This window comes from Emys orbicularis, chromosome 19, assembly GCF_028017835.1.
Source record: "Emys orbicularis isolate rEmyOrb1 chromosome 19, rEmyOrb1.hap1, whole genome shotgun sequence".
NCBI lineage: Eukaryota > Metazoa > Chordata > Testudines > Emydidae > Emys > Emys orbicularis.
Genome location: NC_088701.1, coordinates 1,703,389 through 1,723,574, shown reverse-complemented (window position 1 = coordinate 1,723,574; position 20,186 = coordinate 1,703,389). Strand labels below are relative to the sequence as shown.

The following is a 20,186-nucleotide window of genomic DNA, read 5'->3' as shown; positions in this document are numbered from 1 at the left end:
GACAGGAAACGGGACTCAGCAGGGCAGCCCGAGGAACCAGACACAGACCCTGCTACTGAGCGACCCAAACTGGTCATGTTCTTGCCGGCATCCCGCGTTGGGCTAGGATCCCACTGACAGAGACTGGGGAGAATGCACTCGGCTCTCTCCAGGTTTACGAACACTGGGAAGCTCCGGAAACGCCCTCTGAAATGCAGCCACTTCTGGGGAGGAAGGCAGCTGAGCAGCTCAGAGCAACACCGCCCTACAGCGAACGCTGGGAAGTCAAGCCCAAGCCCATCCCGGGGGACGCAGGGAGGTGGCATGGAACGACCGGGACAGCATGCTGAGCTAATGCCCTGACTCTCATGGGAAGTGCCAGGGGTCCCGAAGGGTCAGAATCGCAGATCTGTCTCTTCAGGCAAGAGGTCACCTCTCAGCGCAGCCCCCCCTCACCTTCGGCAAGTCAGGCCAGCGAATGGCGAGCCGGCCCGAGCGTGGCCGTGGCTGGAGCCGCGTCCCCTTTGCCACTGCCCAGCTGCGCCGGGGGAGGAACGGCGTAGCCCAGCCCCACTCAGGGCGCTTTGTCCCCTCGAGCGGAGCCCGGGCTGCAGACGGGCTGGGGAGCCAGTTCCAGCAGCAGACACTCAGGCTTCAAGAGGAGAGGTGCCGGGTGTGATCTCCCGTCGCCCCCCCAGGCACAGGGCTAACAAGTGCTGCGAGAGCGGAGGAGCCGCCCCGGGAGGGGGACAGAGCAGGAACGCTTCCCCAGAGCAGCATCCTCCCACGGGAGGCCCCTGCACAGCCTGGGAGTCTATCGAGCATCTGATTGCTACTTACTCGGAGGCTCACCAATGACTTTCATCTCAAAGCAGGTCAATATCATCCTCCCCATTTGAGGGATGGGGAAACTGAGGCACAGGAGGAGACGTGACTTGCCCAAGGTCACCCAGCAGCAGAGCCGGGACCAGAACCCAGGGTTCCCGCACCCCAGTCCAGTGCTCTGCCCACTAGCCCGGCCTTCCCTTCCTGCCCTAAGCAGCTGCGCAGTGCTGCTGCGCTCTGGTGACCAGTTACCAGCATCTCGCTCCAGCGGCAGCCCAGCGAGTCCCTCCCAGCCCATTTAAACAGCCCGATCTGGGTCCAGAGGAAGGAGCCGGGGCGGAGGCGGCTGGTTCCCACAACTCACCACAACAGGCTGTCTAAAATACTCATCTACCGCGGCTCCTCTAAGTGCTGACAAGTCCACACCGTGAAAGGACGGCTGATACCTGCAAGAGGAGACACCCATGGAAACCTGCCTGCGCTGACCAGCTCCACCCACCCGGCTCAGGAGGTGTGGAAACCTGCGGGAAGCGCACAGCTGCCCAGAAGCAGAGCTTAAGCCTCCGCGTCTGACAGGCATGTCCCTTTGGGGCTCCGGCGCAGACACGAGGCGGATCAGAGCAGAGCTGGGGCTGACCGGGGAAGCCAAGGAGATCGGGGCATCGCTTGGAACCCCCTGGGGGGCTCAGTATTAGCAGACGACAGCTCAGCATCTTCTTGTGAGACAGGCGGGCGCCAAATCAAAGCAGCGTATGCCATGTACCCTGGGTGTTACCCCGGAGAGCCAGCAAAACCCGCCTCACCCTGGCGTGGCGTGGCGGGGACGCAGTGGGAGGGGATTATCTCTAGGGGCCATTCAGTCCTTCGCCTCGGCCAAGGCTGACCACAACGGGACCGACACGGACAGTGCTTTGGGGGCCTGACCCCTGGGGAACTGGACCGAGACCCAAGCGTGTTACACGCAGGGGGTTTGGGTCCACGCCCACCTGGGCTATGGAGCCACTTACATCGGGGCTAAAGCCGGGGGTGGAAACGCCCTGTGAACGAGGGGGGAGGGGGCAGTGCGCCAGCTCCAGGCTGGGAAGGGGAGTCCCGGCAGTTCCTTAGTGGCTGGTGCCCCCCTGAGCACCAAACGCTGTCCCCACCCCATCTTGGTGGCTGACACGTGCCCCTGCCCCGGCCTGGGTGTCTCTGCCAGGACCCACGGCGGCTGGAAGGCAGGACCGGGCTGTCCTACCCGCTCCAGCACACGCTCGCCTCTGAGAGATACTGGGGGGAGGGGCAGAAACGTAGATCCACCCTCCACAATATTCCCACTGCGGGGGGCGCTCTCTCCTCCCAGTGAAAGCCCCCGCCATGCCTTGAACCAGCTGCTGGGCACACGCCGGCGGGCAGGGAAAGGACTCACCAGAAATTGGCCTTTGTAAACTGCTCCATGTAGAGCTGCTCGTCTGTGAACGGGGCCAGGTGCACGTCGCCGATCGTGGGGAACATGTTACCTGGAAGGGGAGCAGAGGGGGTCAGCTGCCCCGCAGGGTTACACCAAGTCCCGTCCTACCCCTCAAGCACAGGCTGCCCCACACGCCAGAGCCAGGCTACCCGGGCCCTGGATGGGAGTTTTCCCTCCCAAACGCTTCATCAGCTACACAACGGGTCAGGAAAAGAGTCGGCTTTTAGCGCAAACATCCCAAAGCACCTTGGGTCCCCTTTGGATCCCTGGCAGGACTACATCTCCCACAATACACCAGGGCCTCCCCCGTGAGAGGGAGACCATGATGCATTATGGGAGACTGCACCTTGTGTCCTCATTCTCCTCTATGGGCGGGGATCCCCAGCTGGACTACATCTCCCATGAGGCACTGCACTGCTCACTGTCAGCAAAAATAGTGAACTTTCACGTTTTCAGCAGAAACTTTCAACTAAAACCAAAAAAAATTCTCTCTCTCTCCCCCCCCCCCCCCCCCCCCAAATTTCCCAGGGTGTTTTTTTCCCAGCCCAGCCCTGGCTAAGTCAGAGCGCGCCCGGCCCCTTTCCAGGGCGTTCCCCAGCACAGAGCCAAGGTACAGGCCCAATGCGACATGTGTTTGGAAGGAGGTGAGGATTGATTTGGGATCAGCCCGGCTCTCTGGCCAAGCCCCGCGCCAGGCAGCAGCTGGCCTGTATGCCACCCGATCTGGTCCATTTCGGTAGGTACTGAACTGTGTGGGGGCTGCAGAGTTGGCAGGGGCACAACACCCCCTTGGCAGCCCAAAGCAGAGATCAGAGCTAAGCCAGTCGTTCACCTGCCTCGTTCAGGTCTCAAAGCACATCGAACCCACCAGGGTTACGGCTGGGCGGGACGGAGACCGACGGGGGCACAGAGCCGTCCCCCCAGCTAACAAACCGGCCTCCTCGGCCGAACGAGGTCACCGAGGAACGGTCAAACAGCGCGGCCTGCGGCAGGTCAGCAGTGGAGGGCAGGGGGCCGAGCGCTACACTTCGGCAGCCGGCCATTGGGGGAGACGGCTCCACCTGGCTTTGCGATCTGGGCTCTCTGCCATAGGGCCATAGCTGCCGACCGCGATCTGTGACAGTGGGGCCTGTCGACGCTGCCCAAGCTGCTTCCCCCGTCTCTATCCCCTTCCCCGGCAGCCCCCAGAGCGCGCCGTCTCCTCCAGCCCGATCGCTCTCGCCACCCACCCGCGATGGCTCCGCCAGGCCGGGTCAGTCCCGAGGCCCATCTTGCTCACCATCCCGCCTCCGGCAGCAGGCAGCACCAGCTGCTGGAGAGGAAGGTGCGAGAGGCCTGCGGTAGCAGACGTGGAACAATCTGCCCCCCACAAAGGCCTCCCACTCTCTAACAGTTTGACTCACTTGCACCCCAAAGCAGATGGCTTTACAGCTCCAGAACTCTACCATTAACAACTGCTCAGGCTCTTCTCGGGAGCTGCAGAAAAGGCCAAAACCTCTTGGAATCCATCCGAGTCCTTGGCCCCAAAGCATCCAGTGGCAGGGAGTTCCACAGTGTAAGGACAAGATATGTGGAACAGGATCGCCTCGGACTGGTTTTGAATTTGCTGGTTTTCAGTTTCACTGAGTCCCTGGTTGATGAGATCGGGAGAAGCCCCCGATCCCCCGTTCTCTCCCCAGTTCGCCAGAGATTTATGTCCCCTCTCTAAGGTCAATCATCGCTCTTTGCAAGCTCTCCCCACAGGAGAGTTTCAGAGGCCCCTAATCAAGTCCTTTGACGTTCTCTGAAGCCCTGCTAATGCCAGAATGTCCCTTCCGTGGTTCTCCAGGACAGGGGACAGGCTGGACTGTACGAAGCCAGGCGGCAGAGTTTGGGATCAGAGCACAGCTCGGTGGCTTTAGCGGTTAAAGTTTCAAGATTAAAGGCTGGAGTGTCTAAGGCCACGTCTGACTCGTTAGCTAACGGGGTTGGATCCGTAGCTAGCCCAGGACCTTGGCAGAACTGCCAACCCTGAGCGCCCAGAGAACTCACAATTGCCAACGGGTGAGAACAGCTGGGTGGGAGGTTCACATTTCCAGGCCTTTCTCCAGTCTCCAGGGTTACAAAATTTACTTTAGAGATGAGTCTCCGACCCACGTGGCTCCAGGAGCTGTGGCTTGACGAAAATCCCCCAAGTATCCCCCGACTTGGGCTCTAAATCCCGAGAGCTGGTGACCCTGCTTATCCCCAGGCTGATGGGGGCCCCGCCCTCCAGATTTCACCGTGCGGGAGAGCAGCCCTGCTCCACCCCAGCGTGGCATGGGCAGGACTAGACTGGTAGCGCAGCTCTTCCCTCCCCCTCACTTTACGCACCACTTTAAAACCTCTTCACCTCCCCTTTACCTAGCGCAGCTCCAGGCCAGCGACCCGAGCCCCGCTCCAGAAAACGACAGCCGACCCGGTCGTTCATTTCCTCCCTCCCGGCAAACAGCTGGTTCGTTTCCTCCTGGCTGACGCCCACCCCTGGGAGGGAGAGGGGCTGGCCGGCGTAGCCTCTCTGGGTGCGTCTACACTGCACTGCAAAACCCACGGCTGGCCCTGCAGGCTGGCTCAGGTGCACGCCAAGGGGCTGTTTAACTGTGGCGCAGACGCTCAGCCTGGTGCCCGGGCGCTAGGACCCCGCGAGGGGGGGAGGCCATCTACACAGCAATGAAACAGCCCCATGAGCCGAGTTAGCTGGCACGGGCGGCTAACTGCAGTGTAAACAGACCCCAGCATCGGGGGGAGGGGCAGGCGGAAAGCGGGTGCCCGTGGACGGTGGGAACTATGACTAGTTGGACTTACAAAACCCCACCCCGTGCCCCCAACCCCCACTAAAGACGCATTGGTAGCCAGGAGAGCCGGCGTGACCCAGGGCAGGGCACCAGACTGGAGCTCAGGAGACCTGGCTCCTATGCCCAGCTTCGCCTCCTGCCCCGGCCGGTGCCTCCCTCCTGCAGTGCCTGGCACAGGGGGCCCCGATCCTGGGCAGGGGCTGAAAGTCTGCGCTTTTGAGACGTTGCAACATTTCCACACTGTAGCTGTCCTCGGAGCGGCTCCGGTAAGCGGCTCCAAAGGGGCCAGCAGGTCTCGCTCCGCAGGCAGCCCAGGCTGAGTCGCCGGCAGCGCCGAACTGGTCAGATTCCGATTTCCACCTTTAATCTTTGGCTCAGCCACAGCAACTCAGTGGAGGGACTAAAAGTCCCCGTTCGCTCACCCTGAATTCGCGCAGCCCGTCCATTTCCCTACTAATTTATATCCAGAAAAGCTCTGAAGGCTTGTGCTCCGGGGTAATCAGCGTGGAGGGCAGGCACTGCTGCCGCAAACACAAGCAGCGACCAAGAACGGCCTGTTGGCAGATGACTCTGGCGAGAACAGAAATATCGACGTGGTTGATGTTACTAGTTTGCCCGCATGTTAAACGCCAAAGACTCCCCCCCCCCCCCCGCCCCCTTTGGTCTCCCTTCCAGGCTGGGGGATGATTTTTTCCCCTGTTTAAATTTCAGCCTAAAACAGCTCTTCAACTGCGTAATGTCTCCCTCCCTCCCTCATCTTTATAAATGGCAGCGCTCCGAGCTCGCAAGCACTGCTGAAGTCCTGGCGGGTTAGGGGATACGACGTGTTTGAAACACAAGACCCGCAAATCAACATTCTGAACCGACCAAGCCAGGGAGATCCTACGTCCGGAGCCAGAGCCCAAGCCTGCGGCCACGCTCAGCCTGAAGCTAAGAGGAGTTTGTAGGATCAGGCCTCAAGCGGGCGTGTGGTAAGATCGGAACCGATTTGGGAGAGAGCAGGAGGCTCGTCTGAGCAGCGCGAGGTCAGGACAGAGCTGGCTGCTCTTGCAGACAGATGGCAGAGAAGTTAAGCATCAAGGTTTTCAAGAGACAGTGTGGGAATAGAGGCGCTAAAAGTCCATCCCCCACCTCTGTGCAACATATTGGAACAGTTTAATTTGCCAAGCTTAAATACATACCAACACCTCTAACAAGACCATACACACATGGTGCTTTCTCGTCACCAGAAGCAACAGACTGTTCCAGATCCTTTTCTCCAGGAAGTTAAAAACTGATCTGGTCCCGCACTCCCCCAGCCCTCCCCCAGTAACGAAGGCAGCTACACGCATCCTCGGCTATTGATTTTTCTAGGAGCGTTTCTTTTGGATGAAGGCAGTGACTCAAATTTGGCCAAAGGGACGGACGGGGTCAGGCCTGTTCGGGAGGGCGGAATACATTAGGGCTGATGAGTCGTGTCAGCTCCTCTGGGAAATTGCCTGGAACACAATTTAATTACATTTCGAGATTCGTTGCATTGCAAATCACCACTCCGCTCGGGAGCCCGGCGACACGGCACACGCCGGCTTTGGCTAAGCCGGTCTGATGGCAAGCGATCCGTTTGGGGGAATAGTAAAAAGAGGATTTTTTTTTTTTTTTTTTTAAAGAGACAGTGCTGCAAACACATCAAAAGGGAACCAGCTATCCCCACGCTGCTCGGGCAGCCTGGCCATCCCCAGGCCTGGGGGGAGAGTCATTTCCAGGGGCAACAGCAGCAGCTTCTCACTCTACTGCCCTGCGCCCCCGCCCCAACCCCCATGTGAGGAGCACATTACCCACAGACAAGCCCAGGCCTTCCCATTTTCACAGCAGGCAGCCCCTTTGCTTCCCTCCCACGCCAGGAGAGGGCGCCGTGAGTCAGCCTCCAGCCCGGAAGCTCTTGCAGCCACTCTCCTGTGGTCACATTTTTGCAGCAGCAGATGCTGAAGGGAACTTGGTTTTGAAGAGCCGGAGGGGCCTGGTGGTCACGAGATGAAATCGGGCCCCTCTTCGCACCAGCCCCGAGGCCCAGGAGGGCAGCTGACTGCCTGATTTGCTGCTTAAATGCCCGATGGGGCAGCTCAGGCCCCTCGGCGGCGCGGAGCACTTCCTGGGCTGGAGGGGTCAAAACCACGACTCATGCACCCGCCTGGATCGCCCGGTCGTTCCCCAGCCTACCAGCAGGTGGAGCCCACCGCCATGCCATGCAGGGTGCTCTCCGCTCCACCCCACCCGGCAGCATTTGTCCTCGAATCAGGCCCCGAGCCAGGGTTCCCTGCTGGAGGGGCCTGCTACATACCCGGGGCACCAGCTCACACGGCCCAGACTCTGCCTAGCAGAGCGGCCGTATTGCCTGGGAACCTGGACCTGACCTCCGTAACAAAGGAGATCCAGCTGCCCTGAATACAGGAGGAGCTGCCTGGCTAGCCGTCCCAGCATGCAATGCTCTAGAGCCACGCGGCTCTCTCTGGAGCAGCTGCGTGTGGGGCCCTGCAGGCTGTATTCGGAGACCCTGGGCCGCTGAGGGCTCACCGAGTGGCTATCCTCACGCCGTCAGGGCAAGGAAACCATGTCACTCGATGCATTAGACACCTATGGGTGGAGCCCGGACCCGAGAACCACCCCCCGTCACTAAACACGCTAAGTGTGACGCATGAATGCCTCACCCCCGCGAGGATGCCGCCGGTCTCTGTCCCAGCGTAAGAAGCCGGAGCCTGCAGACGCAGCTCCCACCGGTGCGCCAGCGGGCTGCATTTCCCAACGTGGACCATAGCGAGAAAGCCAGACAGCCAACGAAACCCAACTCCCGCGCCCTCGCCAGCCCCAATCACAGGCGACCCGATTCGGGTGTCACGCTCTGCCCCACAGACCCTGGTCGCTCGGGCTCCACAGCCGATATTCCCCCAGCAATGGAAATCCCAGAGCATCCTCAAGAGCTGGTTATCTGCCCTACCATCCCCACTACCCACATTGAACCAGCTTGCCTTTAAACATGGAGACCGTGGTTGAAAAGGGATTGGGTTTCACCTGCCCCTGAACACATGCCGCCCCACGTCTGGGGGGAAAGGAACATCGCGGAACGGGGTGTTTCGCTCAGCACCGATCACTTACCACTGGGCTTTAAGTACTTCTTGGCATGCAGATAGCTTTCCAGCATGCGTTCGTTGAAGAGCATATACCCCATTGGCTCCGAGATAATTATGTCCACCTGTTCGGGAAGCGAGATTTCCTCCACCTTGCCGGGGATGACCACGATCCGGTCCGTGAGGTTGTTGCTTTTCACTAAAACCTGGGTGAGGAGAAGGAGGAGTCAGAGAAAGGAAAAGAGGCGGCCCCAACTTCCCGGGTCTAAGCCAGCCCCATGATCCCGAATGGTATGTGGGCATCTGCGGCTGACGCCAGCCCAGGAACAGGCAATGGGGTTTGCTGGGACTATCACAAATTGTGCTAAAAAACATCAGGGCCACAATGATCTTGTGTAACTGAACCACTGCGAGAGGGGGGCAAAGTCAGTCAGTTTCATCCAGCTGAGCGAGACTGGGCCAAAGTCCTTCCTGGTGCAACTGCAGTGATGTCAGTGACACCAGGGATGAATTTGCCTCAGAGCCTTTAAGAGCAGGGGATCTTCTGAAGACAGGGTTATGTTTCCGCCCACAGATTCAGAGTGCTTTCACCCCCCCTTCCTCCCCGTATCCAGCACTGGGCATCTTCCAACCACTTGGTTAACTGGTTGCGCCTCCCGACACCCGCATCACATAGATGCGTAAACCGAGGCAGGAGAGGACGACATGACCTGCCCCGGGCCACACTGAGTCGAGAGCACACCAGTCAAAGCTCAGTCTGTACGTGCTGGGAATTCGGGTTGTGATCCTTACTGGGAGAGGGAATGATACAAAATGGATGGGGGCTTCTGGTCACTGACTGGGGGAGAACATTTCAGGGAGGAAAGGTGATCTGCCAAGGAAGAATGGGCCAAGCTGCAAATACACAGCAACAGACTGGAGCGCATGGAACCGGGAAGAGGCTATGAAATGAGCAACTTCTGGCCAGATGGTCTTTGGACTCTGGCTCTCGGCTCCCCTCCCTTGCCAGCCTGAAGCGCGAGTAATCCCAGCTCTCTGACGCGATGTGCTAGAATACCTGGTGAGCCATCCAGGAGGATCCTTTCAAGGAGACCCCTCAGGTTCTCTGGGCCAATATATCAGACAGTTTCTTCCCTTTTTGGTCTTCTCTCAGATTCCCCTCACACGCCCCAACTCGGCTCCTGCCTCTGAGTCCAAGCATCAGTACAGCTGTGCTAACACTTCAGCATGTAACGAGCGCCCCTCCACACAGAGCCCCCAGTAATCCGAGCTTTATGTGGGTCTGCGATAGTTTGTCAGCGGAGTGACCGGTTAACAAAAGGGATCTAGACTCCAGGACAATAGCTCCCTGAAGAAAACAACACCGGTTCCGGAGCTTGCCCCTCGGGTCTTTGCTTTCAGAGATAACTAACCAGCAGCATCTTGGGGTCCCGCGGGCAGGACCACAGCAGCCAGGAGATACGAGAATGCCAAAGCTACCCAGCATTTCTACACACTTGCCACAACTTGCAACCAAGTAGGCAGATAGCAGCAGCTATCCCACAGCAACAGCCTGTCTCCTCAGTGGGGTCTTCAGTCACTCCCTGTCTTCCGCAGAGGTGCGTGCTTCCAAGGAAGCTGCCATTTCCTGACCCCACCTCCAGCATTCTGACCGTTTGCTAGTCCCCGTCCACAGATCTGACCACGAGATCCCACAGCCTGAGCTCCTGCACAGGCCAGAGAATTTCATCCAGCTACCCCGGGATTGACTCACTGGATCGTGTTGGACGAACACTTCTCTTCCAGCCAGACTGGAGACTTCAGGAGACCAGAAAAGCAGGGCTACCCTGTCGTTCAGCCCTGTCCTGGTCACGCATCACCACAGCCTCCTTCTGCCACGACCTTGGTGGCATCATCTGAAGAACATCCTTCCAGCCTCCACCAGCTGCATGGATTTGGCTCCTCCCAGCTGCCGTTGCACTGGACCCTGCTAGCACCAGTTCTGCCTGCAAACAACGTGGCCAATTTTCCTCTGCCCCCCCCCCCCCTTTTTTTTTTTTTTTTTTTTAAATTCATCAGGTTTAGCGGCCAGGGCCCAGACCAGATCGCCAGAAACCCACAGAACTTAGGGATGCTCTGATCTCACTCCATCTTCCCCAGACCCTGCCAAACCTGGGAATGCCGCTCTCGTGAGCTGTCCAAGTCCTGACAATCACACTCTGGATAAACAAACTGAGCTTGGTGCTGGCCCAGTTTCATCAACTGGCTCCAAACTTCACTTTTCAGACTATTTCAGCTTCTCTCCTTATTTCCCACAAAAAAAAAAAAAAAAAAAAGTCTAGCTCCGGAGTCCTGCATGTCTCATGGTTAGCGTGCAGGGTGCCTGAGTTCTATTTCTGGTTCCGCCACCAACATAGCGGGACAAATCGCATCCCCTCCCTGTGCCTCAGTTTCCCCACCTATAAAAAGAGGATAGGCCCCAGCTGGCAGAGGGGGGGCTCTCTCTAGATGAGAATAGCGAGTGAGTGCACCACCATGTCACTCCACAGCTTCCCGCTGGGCCTCAGCTCCTGTTGAAGCCCAAGTATAAAAGCAGCGTTGTGTCAGTCTGTTTGTCCTGGTGCGTCTGCACGTCGGTTAGATACCGTCAAACGACGCCTTCGCCGTTCTAAGCAGCACCTCACTAGATGCCTGGGCTGATGCCGGTCCGGCTTCCTGAGATGAGTGCCAGGACGCTGATCTCACTGGACTGGCAGCAATGCTGAGCTCCCGGGGCACGTCCTCGGGACGCGTCGCTCCACGGCGGCTTTTCCTCGGCGTCCCGTTCGCTGGCTCGGCCACCGCTCAGAAATGGCGTTCCCATCTCCCCAGGGAGCCTCACGCGGAAGCTTGGAGGCCTGACGGGATTTCAAGCCAGGTAATGCCTGGGCTGGCTTGGCAAAGCCTGCCCCAGAAGGCTGCTGCTCAGCACCCTCACAACCATGTGATTCTTCCACCTGGAGGCTGAGCTTCCCGCACCCAGCGCCCTGCTGCACTGGGACTTGGCTGAGGAGAACTCCCCAAAACGCTTTCGCGTAGGAGCCGGCCCTGCGTGGCGGAGAGCGTTTGCCCGCTGGCGGCTGCCGTGCGAGCAGTACTGACCTCCGCATGCTGGGCCATTGTGCTGGCTTCCACTGCATAGATTTTTCTTGCCCCAGCCTGTGCGGCGAAGAACGAGAGGATGCCGGAGCCGCAGCCGACGTCTAGAACGATCTGGAGAGAGAGGAGGGAGAGAGTGAGCGGAAGCAGCTGCCGATAACCGCCCCCAGCCCTCAATCTACTGCCTAACCCAGTGGGCTGGTTCAGCCCCTTCGGTTCGGATGCTTGCGCCGCGGGGAATGGCATGCCTCGCTCGCCCGGCGGCTTGCACGTGCCAGTGACCAGGCTGAAACTGCAGCTCAGGATGGAAGAATTCCCGTTTCAGGGCCCTCCACCAAGATGGGAGGATTAAAAACAAGCCGCCCCTTGGAAAGGAGCGCTCCCAAATATTTGCTTGAGTTGGAGAAAGCAGAGCTAAGTCCCGCCCCGCTTTGAAACCTCTGAACTCCCCACAGATCCCACCACCTGCCCGAGACCTCAAACCAAGCTCTCACCGGCAGGGACCAGAATGATCCCACAGCCCTTTTACAACGGTTGGGGTTTGGTCCCCATGTCTTTGGGTCAAATCTCCCCTGGGCACTGCACTGGCTAAGCTCCACCCCAGAGGGAGCTGCATTTCAGCATCTCCTAAGAGTCGGAGATTGTCCATCGTTCAGGGCGGTCTCGGGGTTCGTATGGCCTGAGCCCCAATTGGGTGAATTTTAACTGGGCTCCTTTTATAGACATTAACTCACAAATACAAGAGAACCGAGGCTGCCGGGATTTCGCAGGGCACAAAGCGCGTATCGTTTCATTAGCACCACGGCGGCGGAAGATCGAGCCGCCCGTCTGCATCAGTCGCTCTTACACGCACGCAGATCTTTGTGCCGGCTTCTGATAAGAAGCTACTGAAATTAAAAAGCTTATCCACAAAGGCAGATTTTCAAAACGGCCGTTCCTGGTAGAAAGACGCGGCTTTCCGAGCTCGGCCTGCCCCTCGCGTGGGTCTGGGAGGATTCACCCAGATATTGATCTGTCAGGGGATTTACAGAACGAGGTCCCCTGCCTTGGCAGTGTCACTGTTGTCACCTGCGAGCTCTGGAGAGAATCCCACCCAATAAAAAGGAAAAAATGTTTACTCTCAATTAACCCTATTGGAACAAACAGCAGCAACACGGAGCTCTCCCAGAGTAGCTGAAAGCAGTGGACAAATACCAAGCTGAAAACAAGCACAGCTGAGAGGGTAGAAAAAAGGGACTGGGTGCCAGGACTCCTGGGTTCTATCCCCGGCACTGGGAGGGGAATGGGATCTAGTGGATTAGGACAGGGAGGCTGAGAGCCAGGACTCCTGGGTTCTATCCCCGGCACTGGGATCTAGCAGGTTAGGATTCCCAGATATGCCACTGGCTGCGACCTGACAAGGCACCTCAATCCCGCCACGCTTTCTCCCTCTGTAAAACGGGCCCCACCAGGGGGGGCGGCTCAGCGAAGTCTCAGCGGCTGGTTTGAGGGTGGCAGGGGCTGTGGAAGGCGAAAGCGCTGGCTCTAACTCAGGACCGAGGCCTAGCACCTCCCGGGCCCCGGAGTCGACAGAGCCCGGCGTCCCTCGGGTCGCACCCACAGAGGACGGTCTCCTGGGGATGGGAGGGACTCTACACCAGCTGCTACTAGCCCAGAACTGCCGAGCTTCCCTTTCCTCGGAGGCAAAGCTTCCCGGCAGACGGGCCGAGCAATCCCGCCACAGGACCAGGCGCATGAAGGGACGACGCAGCAGGAGCATCTGCCATCCTCCGTTCACCCTGGGACCAGCGAGTCCAACACAGGTGTGTTAGCTGGACACTTCACTGCAGACCAGCCCTTGCACCAAACCATCGAGAGAAACAGCCTTCGATACCAACGGCTCCCTTGCAAATCTCAGGAGTGAAACCAGCACAAGCTCCACGCGGCTCCCCGGCTGCGCAAGTCCTAATTAGACCCTCCAGGAACAATATTCACATACAAAGCCAGCTGGCTCCACCTGGTCCCTGGCTGACAGGGTGGCCTAATTGGTTAGTCTTAACAATCTCAAATATTAATTACGTGTATTACAGTAGCACCTAGAGATCCCGACCGAGACCAGGCGCCCCTTTGCCAGGCACTGCACAGAGGCGCGCGCGAGACAGTCCCTGCCCAAAGATCTCACAGGCTAAATAGCCAAAAGCTGGGAGGGGAAACCGAGGCACAGAGCGTGGAAGACCTGCCCAAGGTCACTCAGCTGGTCAGTGACAGAGCTGGGAACAGAATCCAGGTCTCCAGAGTCCCACTCGCTGCCCTGTCCACTAGGCCTCTCTGTCTCCGTGTGATGGATGGTGGGAATTGGGATGGTCACATGCATAGACCAAGATGGCATGAAGTGGGTGTGGCCATCAATGCCAATACCCATCAGACAGGCAGTCTGGTGCCCAGATCGTGTGGGTCCATTAGGGAAGCGGTTGCTAGGAACAGAGCGCCTCCCGGCACCCAGGAAGCAAGCCAAGAGCTGTGACTAGGGAGCCGCTGCTGTATTATTCAGTCTAGACGCCCCCGGCATGGATCAGATCCCACTGGGCCAGGCCTTGTCAACACTCACAGCTTCTGCCTGCCCGGAAAATACACGATACTTTCAGCACTGCCCCATGCAGGGGGGGGCACCTCCAGGTCGCCGGCTCAGATCTGGCCCAGCCCCTGGTGATCTGCCCTCCGATGGCTCTTGGCTGTGAGAAGGGCGGGGCCCACTCTAGCTCCGTGCCCCCATCACAGTAAGGGGAGACTCAGCCGCGAGACCAAGGCCTGTGTGGGTCAGACCCTGAACGCCCCTCTCCTGAGGAGGGCGGAGGCGGACGGGCGCTCCCAAGGCCTGGCTGAGGCCATTGCTGGAGAGAACCCAGCGTTTGAAATCCCTCCCGTACCCAGCGCCGCCGCACCGCGATCCCTGGCCCAGCCCTTGGCGGGAGCACCGTCTGCACGGCTCAGCCCGATGCTGCCGGTCCCAGCACGGGGCTCTCCGGTCCCGGCCCTTCCCCTGCAGGGTCGGAAGGCATCAGACCACGCAAGCTAAAACACATGGCTCTGGATCAGCTGCTGCTTTAGGACGTTCTGGGTGCAGCCGCCTATCGGCATGAGCAGGCGACCAGTGCCCCGCCGAGAGCAGGCCCCGCCAGCCCTGCGGCCAGAGGCCCAGCTCCCAGCAGAACCTTTCCTAGGGCGCTGTCTCGTCTAGCCGCAGGGGACTCGGGTAATGGAGCTCCCATGGCAGTCCGCTCCAGAGGCAGGAGGCTCCTGAAGCCTTGTCATTGCCCACCCTGCGAAGCCGCCTGCCTTCCCTCCCTCGCCCTCCAGAGCGTGGCCGACGGCTCCGTACCCCAGCCAGCCAGGAGGGGCTAGGAGCCCGAACGGAGCCAGCTCTCTGGGTACCCATCACCATGGGACCCACGGGCCTGGGGGGTTCTTGTTTCAGAAGACAACTGTCCCGGCAGATGCAGCCCTCAGACTTTCCCACCCCTCCCAGGGCACCTGGAAGTTAAAGCACCACTAGGATCCCCCCAAAAGCAGTCATGGAGAACCCGGGCTGCATTTTTACTGCCTTGTCCTGCTTTCCTCCTCTTGCCATCCCAGCCACTGCCCAGAACTAGGGTCCCCTCTAGCGGACGGGGAGTCAGGGCTCCTGGGTTCGAGTCCTGACTCCGCCGCAGCCTCGTGGAAAGTCGTTTCCCATTTTCATGCCTTACTTTGCTCTATAACAGACTCCCCATCTCCCGAGGGCGGCGTTACCGCCAGGAAGCCTCGGGACCCTTGGATGGAAGGTGCAGTGTGATGAGAAACGCCACCACCATCTCTGGGACCAGACCCACATCTGATGACTTTGGTTCCTGCTACACTCACCACATAACCAAAAAAACCAAAACCCCGGCCAATGGTACAGGCCCATCGCCAGACGGCGACGGGCAAATTATGAATGATGCAGAAAAGGTGAAGCGTCCGATAATTATTTCTGTCCTGTATTTGGAACGAAGCAGCATGATGTACTCAGACTTTCCAGTCCATTTGTGAAGAAGGAAGATGTTAAACGGCATTCACTAGGTAGAAACATTTTTAAATTAGCAGGCCCGGATAACTTGCACCCAAGAGTCTTAAAATAGTTGGCCAAGGAGGAGATCTCTGGCCTGATCTCTGTTAATTTTTAATAAATGCTGGAATATCAAGGAAATTCCCGAAGCTTGGAAAAGTGCTGGATTTGTAGCCATATTCAAAAAGGACAAGCAGGATGACCTAGCTAACCGGACGTCAATCCCAGGCAAAATAGTAAAAAAGCTGATAAGGGATTCAAAGAATTAAAGGAGAGGAATCTAATTAATGCCAGTCAACACAGAAAAATAGGTCACATCACACAAACCTGACTGCAGGTTTTGATGAGATGACAAGTTTGGTTAATAAATATAACAGACCTGCAGCGCGATCTGGATCGCTTGGCACGTTGGGCCCATTCAAACACGAGTTTCAACATAGGCAAACGCCAAGTTATCCCTCTAGGGACAAGGGCTGGTGGCCAGCCCTGCGACCGGGGACTGGAGAGCAGCGACTCTGAAAGGACGTAGGTGTCATGGCGGACAAGCAACCCAAAGAGAACTGCCAGTGCCCCGTATGGCGAGAAGGGCTGGTGTGACCCTTGGTATAGAAAACAGGGGAGCAGGGAAGAGATTTCACCTCTAGGCGCCACTGGGAGCCCAACGCTGCGGCCAGTTCTGGGGCCACGTTTTAAAAAAAGAGGTTGAAAACCTGGGGAGGGTGCAGAAAAGAGCCACAAATATGATTCAGAGGCTAGAAAAACACCTTTGGGTGAGAGACTGAAGCAGCTCAATCTTTTTGGCTCATCGAAGATTAATCAGGTCCCCTCTTGCAGCATCTACGACCTTCCCGGGGCAAAACTGTGGGGTGCTTGAGGGCTCGTTAACGTAGCGGAGAAAGGCAGAACAAGAACCAGACGGCTGGGAGTTAAAGCCAGAAACGAGGCCCCACTTTTAACAGCGAGGGGCAATTAACCAGGGGAACAAACTGCCAGCAAACAGGGGCTTTTCCACTCTCGAGATCTGCTAACCAGGAGCCTTTCGGAACGAGATGCTTTAATCAGACCCCAGGGACTGCGCTCAGTGCAGGGGAACGGGGAGCAAGTCCCTGTTACAAAGGAGGTCAGACTAGACCTAATGATGCTTCGGGCCTGGCCAAGACAGCAGAAAGCCCAGCTCAGCAGCCCGACGCGGCCAGCACGTCGCACTCGTTCCCTTTGTACGTGTTGGCAAGTGGCTCATGCGGGAAGTGACGCAGGGTTTAAATTAACACACTGCTGCTGCGCTCTGTGGTTATCAGCAGACACGAGCCGAGAGCCCGGGTGTAACTAGCTGAGCGCACGGAGCACCGGGGCCACTGGCAGCACGTTACCTTACTGCAAACACCCACCTGGTGGCGGGCACGACTATCTGACCCCGGACAGCACAGATCCAAGGGCTCACGGGACATGGCCGGTCGAACATGTGCTGCTGGCTTGATCCCAAACCCAGTGCAGAAAGGCTACAGGGATCCTAGCAGGGGAGGCGACAGCATCTCAGAGGCTGGGTGAAGACACACCCTCGCTTCGCCAAATACATCCCTGACCTACACCCTAGGTGGGGGACCTGCCCTGTGGTCCGAAGGGAGAACTGCCCAAGGGAGGAGATCCCAACGTTGCCAGCCACGCCCTCCTCTGGAGTCTGACAGAGGGGTAGCGGGATTTCTCCTCCTCACCTTGTCTTTGAAGTCGCTGTGGTTCTGCAGGATGGCCCGCTGGTACGTGCCCGTCCGGACGTAGTCCTGCATCATGTTCTGTTGCTGGGACAGGTAGCCGTAGAACTAAAGGAGACATGAGAGAGTTCGTTGACGCCCCAGAAAGGGAGGTGGGTCTCGCCCGGGGGGGGAGGATGGAATTTCCCAAAACAAAGCCGGCGCACTGCCAGAGCAGCCGGGTGACTGCTCAGGAGAGGGGCAGGGTGCAGGGGGGCTTTCCTCTCGGGGGCCAGGCCATCTCAGGCTGGGCTCTTGGCAGGGCAGGCCAGTTGGTCCTGGGATAGAAGATCTCCGAGGAAAACCCAGAGCACTGCAGAAAGCAGCGCTGGGCACACGTCCGTCACGGACAATATTGAGCCCAACATTCAAGCATCACTCTAGGGGGCGCTAACCCGCAGGCAGTGGGGTAAAACGGAGCTCCTCCCCACGCCGGTTACTGTCCCGAAGGGGGCGGGGGCGCTGGGGTGGCCACCCTCCCTCCCATTTGTCATTAACGAATCCGGGGCACACTTTGCAAGAGAGGATCCTGGGCCAATTCAATGCTGCCCTCCCCAGGTCTGCCCCGGAGCATGGCCCGCTGAGGGTATCGCACAGCCCTTCCTGCGGGCGGGGGCCTCCCCGGGCAGGGACGGCTGCAGCTCCTAGGAGACGGGGCAGCAGCGGGCCCTCCTACCTGGAAGTACTGCACTGCAGAAGACTCCTCCGTCCGCTCGCTGAACACTGACCGCTCTATGTTGTGACCCCGGCAGTTTTTCAGGATATTATAAAAGGAACAGAAATCTGAAAGCAGAACCAAGCACTGGGGCTTTAGAGGGGTCATCGCTGGCAGAGACCCAGCGGGGGGGAAGCGCCTCACCCGATGAACAGTGCCCCCCACTGGCCAGCGGGGCTGAGGACAACCCCAGTGGGTCCTCATGGGGCTGCAGGGGGGGAAGGGGCAAGACATGAAAGCTGAATGGGAGGGGAGGGTCAGTGGAACAAAGGGGAAATCTGGCTGCAGAGAGCCATGAGCAGGGAAGCCTAAGGGCTGCCCTGAGGCTGGGCTCACAGGAGCCAGCGAGCCCTAGGGAGAAAACGAGACCATGGGGGCAGCCATGGGCAGGGCAGAATCATAGAAACGTGGGGCTGGGAGGGACCTTGAGAGGTTGCCTGGCCCCGCCCCCAGCGCCGAGACCAGACCAAGTCAACCTAGACCAGCCCGGACAGGGGTTTGTCCGACCTGTCCTTAAAACCCTCCAGCGATGGGGATCCCCAGCCGCCCTTGGACGCTGTTCCAGAGCTCAACTGTCCTTCGCCTTAGAAAGTTTTCCCTCGTGTCGAACCAAACTACGAACTCAGCTGATTTCTTCTCCCTCCAGTGGCCATGGAGAACAACTGACCCCCGTCTTCTCCAGACTAGATTTGAGACTGTTTCCCAGTCTCCCCTGCCCCCCGCAGTCTTTTCTCCAGACTAAACATGCCCAGGGGGGTTGTAACCTTTCCTCATAACTCAGGTTTTCTACACCTCTGATCATTCTGGTTGCTTAGCACAGGGGATGGATCACTTGATGATTCCCTGTTCTGTTCATTCCCTCTGGGGCACCTGGCATTGGCCACTGTCGGCAGACAGGATACTGGGCTGGATGGACCTTTGGTCTGCCCCAGTCTGGCCGTTCTTATGTTATGTTCTCTCATCTGGACTCGCCAGTTTGTCCACATCTTCCCTAACGTGCAGTGCCCGTAAGTGGACACAGGACTCCACCACTAGAGTGGGACATCGATGTCTCACGACTGACATCCAACCCTCCTGTTAATACACGCCAGAATATTAGCCTTTTTGGCAACTACATCACTCATTCAATTGGGGATCCCCTGTAACACCCAGCCCCTTTTCAGCAACATTACCGCCTAGCCAATTGTGTACTTGGGCATTGGATTTTTCCTTCCGAAGCGTAGTACTTGATTGAATTTCATCTCATTGATTTCAGATGAATTCTCTAATTTGCCGAGGTTGTTTTGAATTCTAATCCTGCCTCCAAAGTGCTTCCAACCCCGCCCCCCCAGCTTGGTGTCATCTGCACATTTTATAAGCCCACTCTCCATCCCATTATCCAAGTCATTAATGAAAATAGTGACTGGTCCCAGACCCAGGACTGACCCCAGAGGGACTCCGCCCAGTTTGACAGCGTTCCCTCTTTCAGCCAGTTGTGCACCCACCTGACAGTCATTCCATCTAGACCACATTCCCCTAGCTTGCTTCTGAGAACGTCACATGGGACCATGTCAAAAACCTGACTAACAGCAAGATCTATCACGCCTACTGCTCCCCCGCCCAGGCCAGGAGCCCTGTCGAAGGAGGAAATGAGGGCGGTTTGGCAGGATTTATCCTTGACAAAGCCGTGCTGGCTAGTCTGTCTATCCCCGCTCTCCTCCAGGTGCCGGCAGACTGACTGTTTAATCATTTGGTCCAGTATCTTTCCAGCTCTCGGAGTCAGGCCGACAGGTCTATAGTTCCCGGGTCCCATTGTACGATATTTGCACTTCTCCAGTCCTCCGGGACCTCACCCATCCCCCAGGAGTCTCAAAAATAATTGCTACCAGTTCCAGGATTCCTTCAGCCAGCTTCTTAGGTACCTCAGATGAATCTGATCAGGCCCAGCCATGCACACAGCTAGCTGATGGAAGTCTTTAACCTGTTCCTTCCTCCTTGTTAACATTAATTGTGCTGGTCGCCGTTAACCTTTTGGGTCAAGTCTGAAGCAAAACAGGCATTAAACCCCTCCGCCTTCTTGAAGTCAGCAGTTATTAGCTCTCCAGCCCGCTAAGTACAGGCCCTGCTCTCCCCCGTGTCTCTCTTGCTCCGGAGGTATTTAAAGAACCCCTCTGCCCTTGCCAGGAGTAACTCGTTTGGGGTCAGGGCCTCGGATGTTGCCCCTAGTGCTGCTGCGATTGGTTTGTACGTCTCCTTAGCACGTCGGCCACGTTGCCACTGCCTGGGGAATTCTTTTTGGATTCCCAGGTCACTCAAGAGCTCTACCAAGAGGCCAGTATGGCTCCACCAATTCTTCCGGTCTTTCCTTCGCTTCGGGCTGGGCAGCAGTTGTGCTT

The 20,186-nt window shown here is 57.9% G+C and overlaps 1 protein-coding gene across 1 annotated transcript in view; it reads right to left on the bottom strand.

Annotated features, from left to right (window-relative positions):
• CARM1 (coactivator associated arginine methyltransferase 1) overlaps positions 1–20,186 on the bottom strand; it is a 57,974-nt gene that overhangs the window by 7,482 nt on the left and 30,306 nt on the right. Inside the window, exons 3-8 of the mRNA XM_065419308.1 lie at positions 17,773–17,879; positions 17,061–17,165; positions 11,289–11,399; positions 8,197–8,374; positions 2,213–2,303; positions 1,169–1,250 (exon numbers count right to left, since the gene is read on the bottom strand). Of these exons, the coding sequence (XP_065275380.1) occupies positions 1,169–1,250; positions 2,213–2,303; positions 8,197–8,374; positions 11,289–11,399; positions 17,061–17,165; positions 17,773–17,879 (674 nt within the window). The remainder of the gene's footprint in view (positions 1–1,168; positions 1,251–2,212; positions 2,304–8,196; positions 8,375–11,288; positions 11,400–17,060; positions 17,166–17,772; positions 17,880–20,186) is intronic.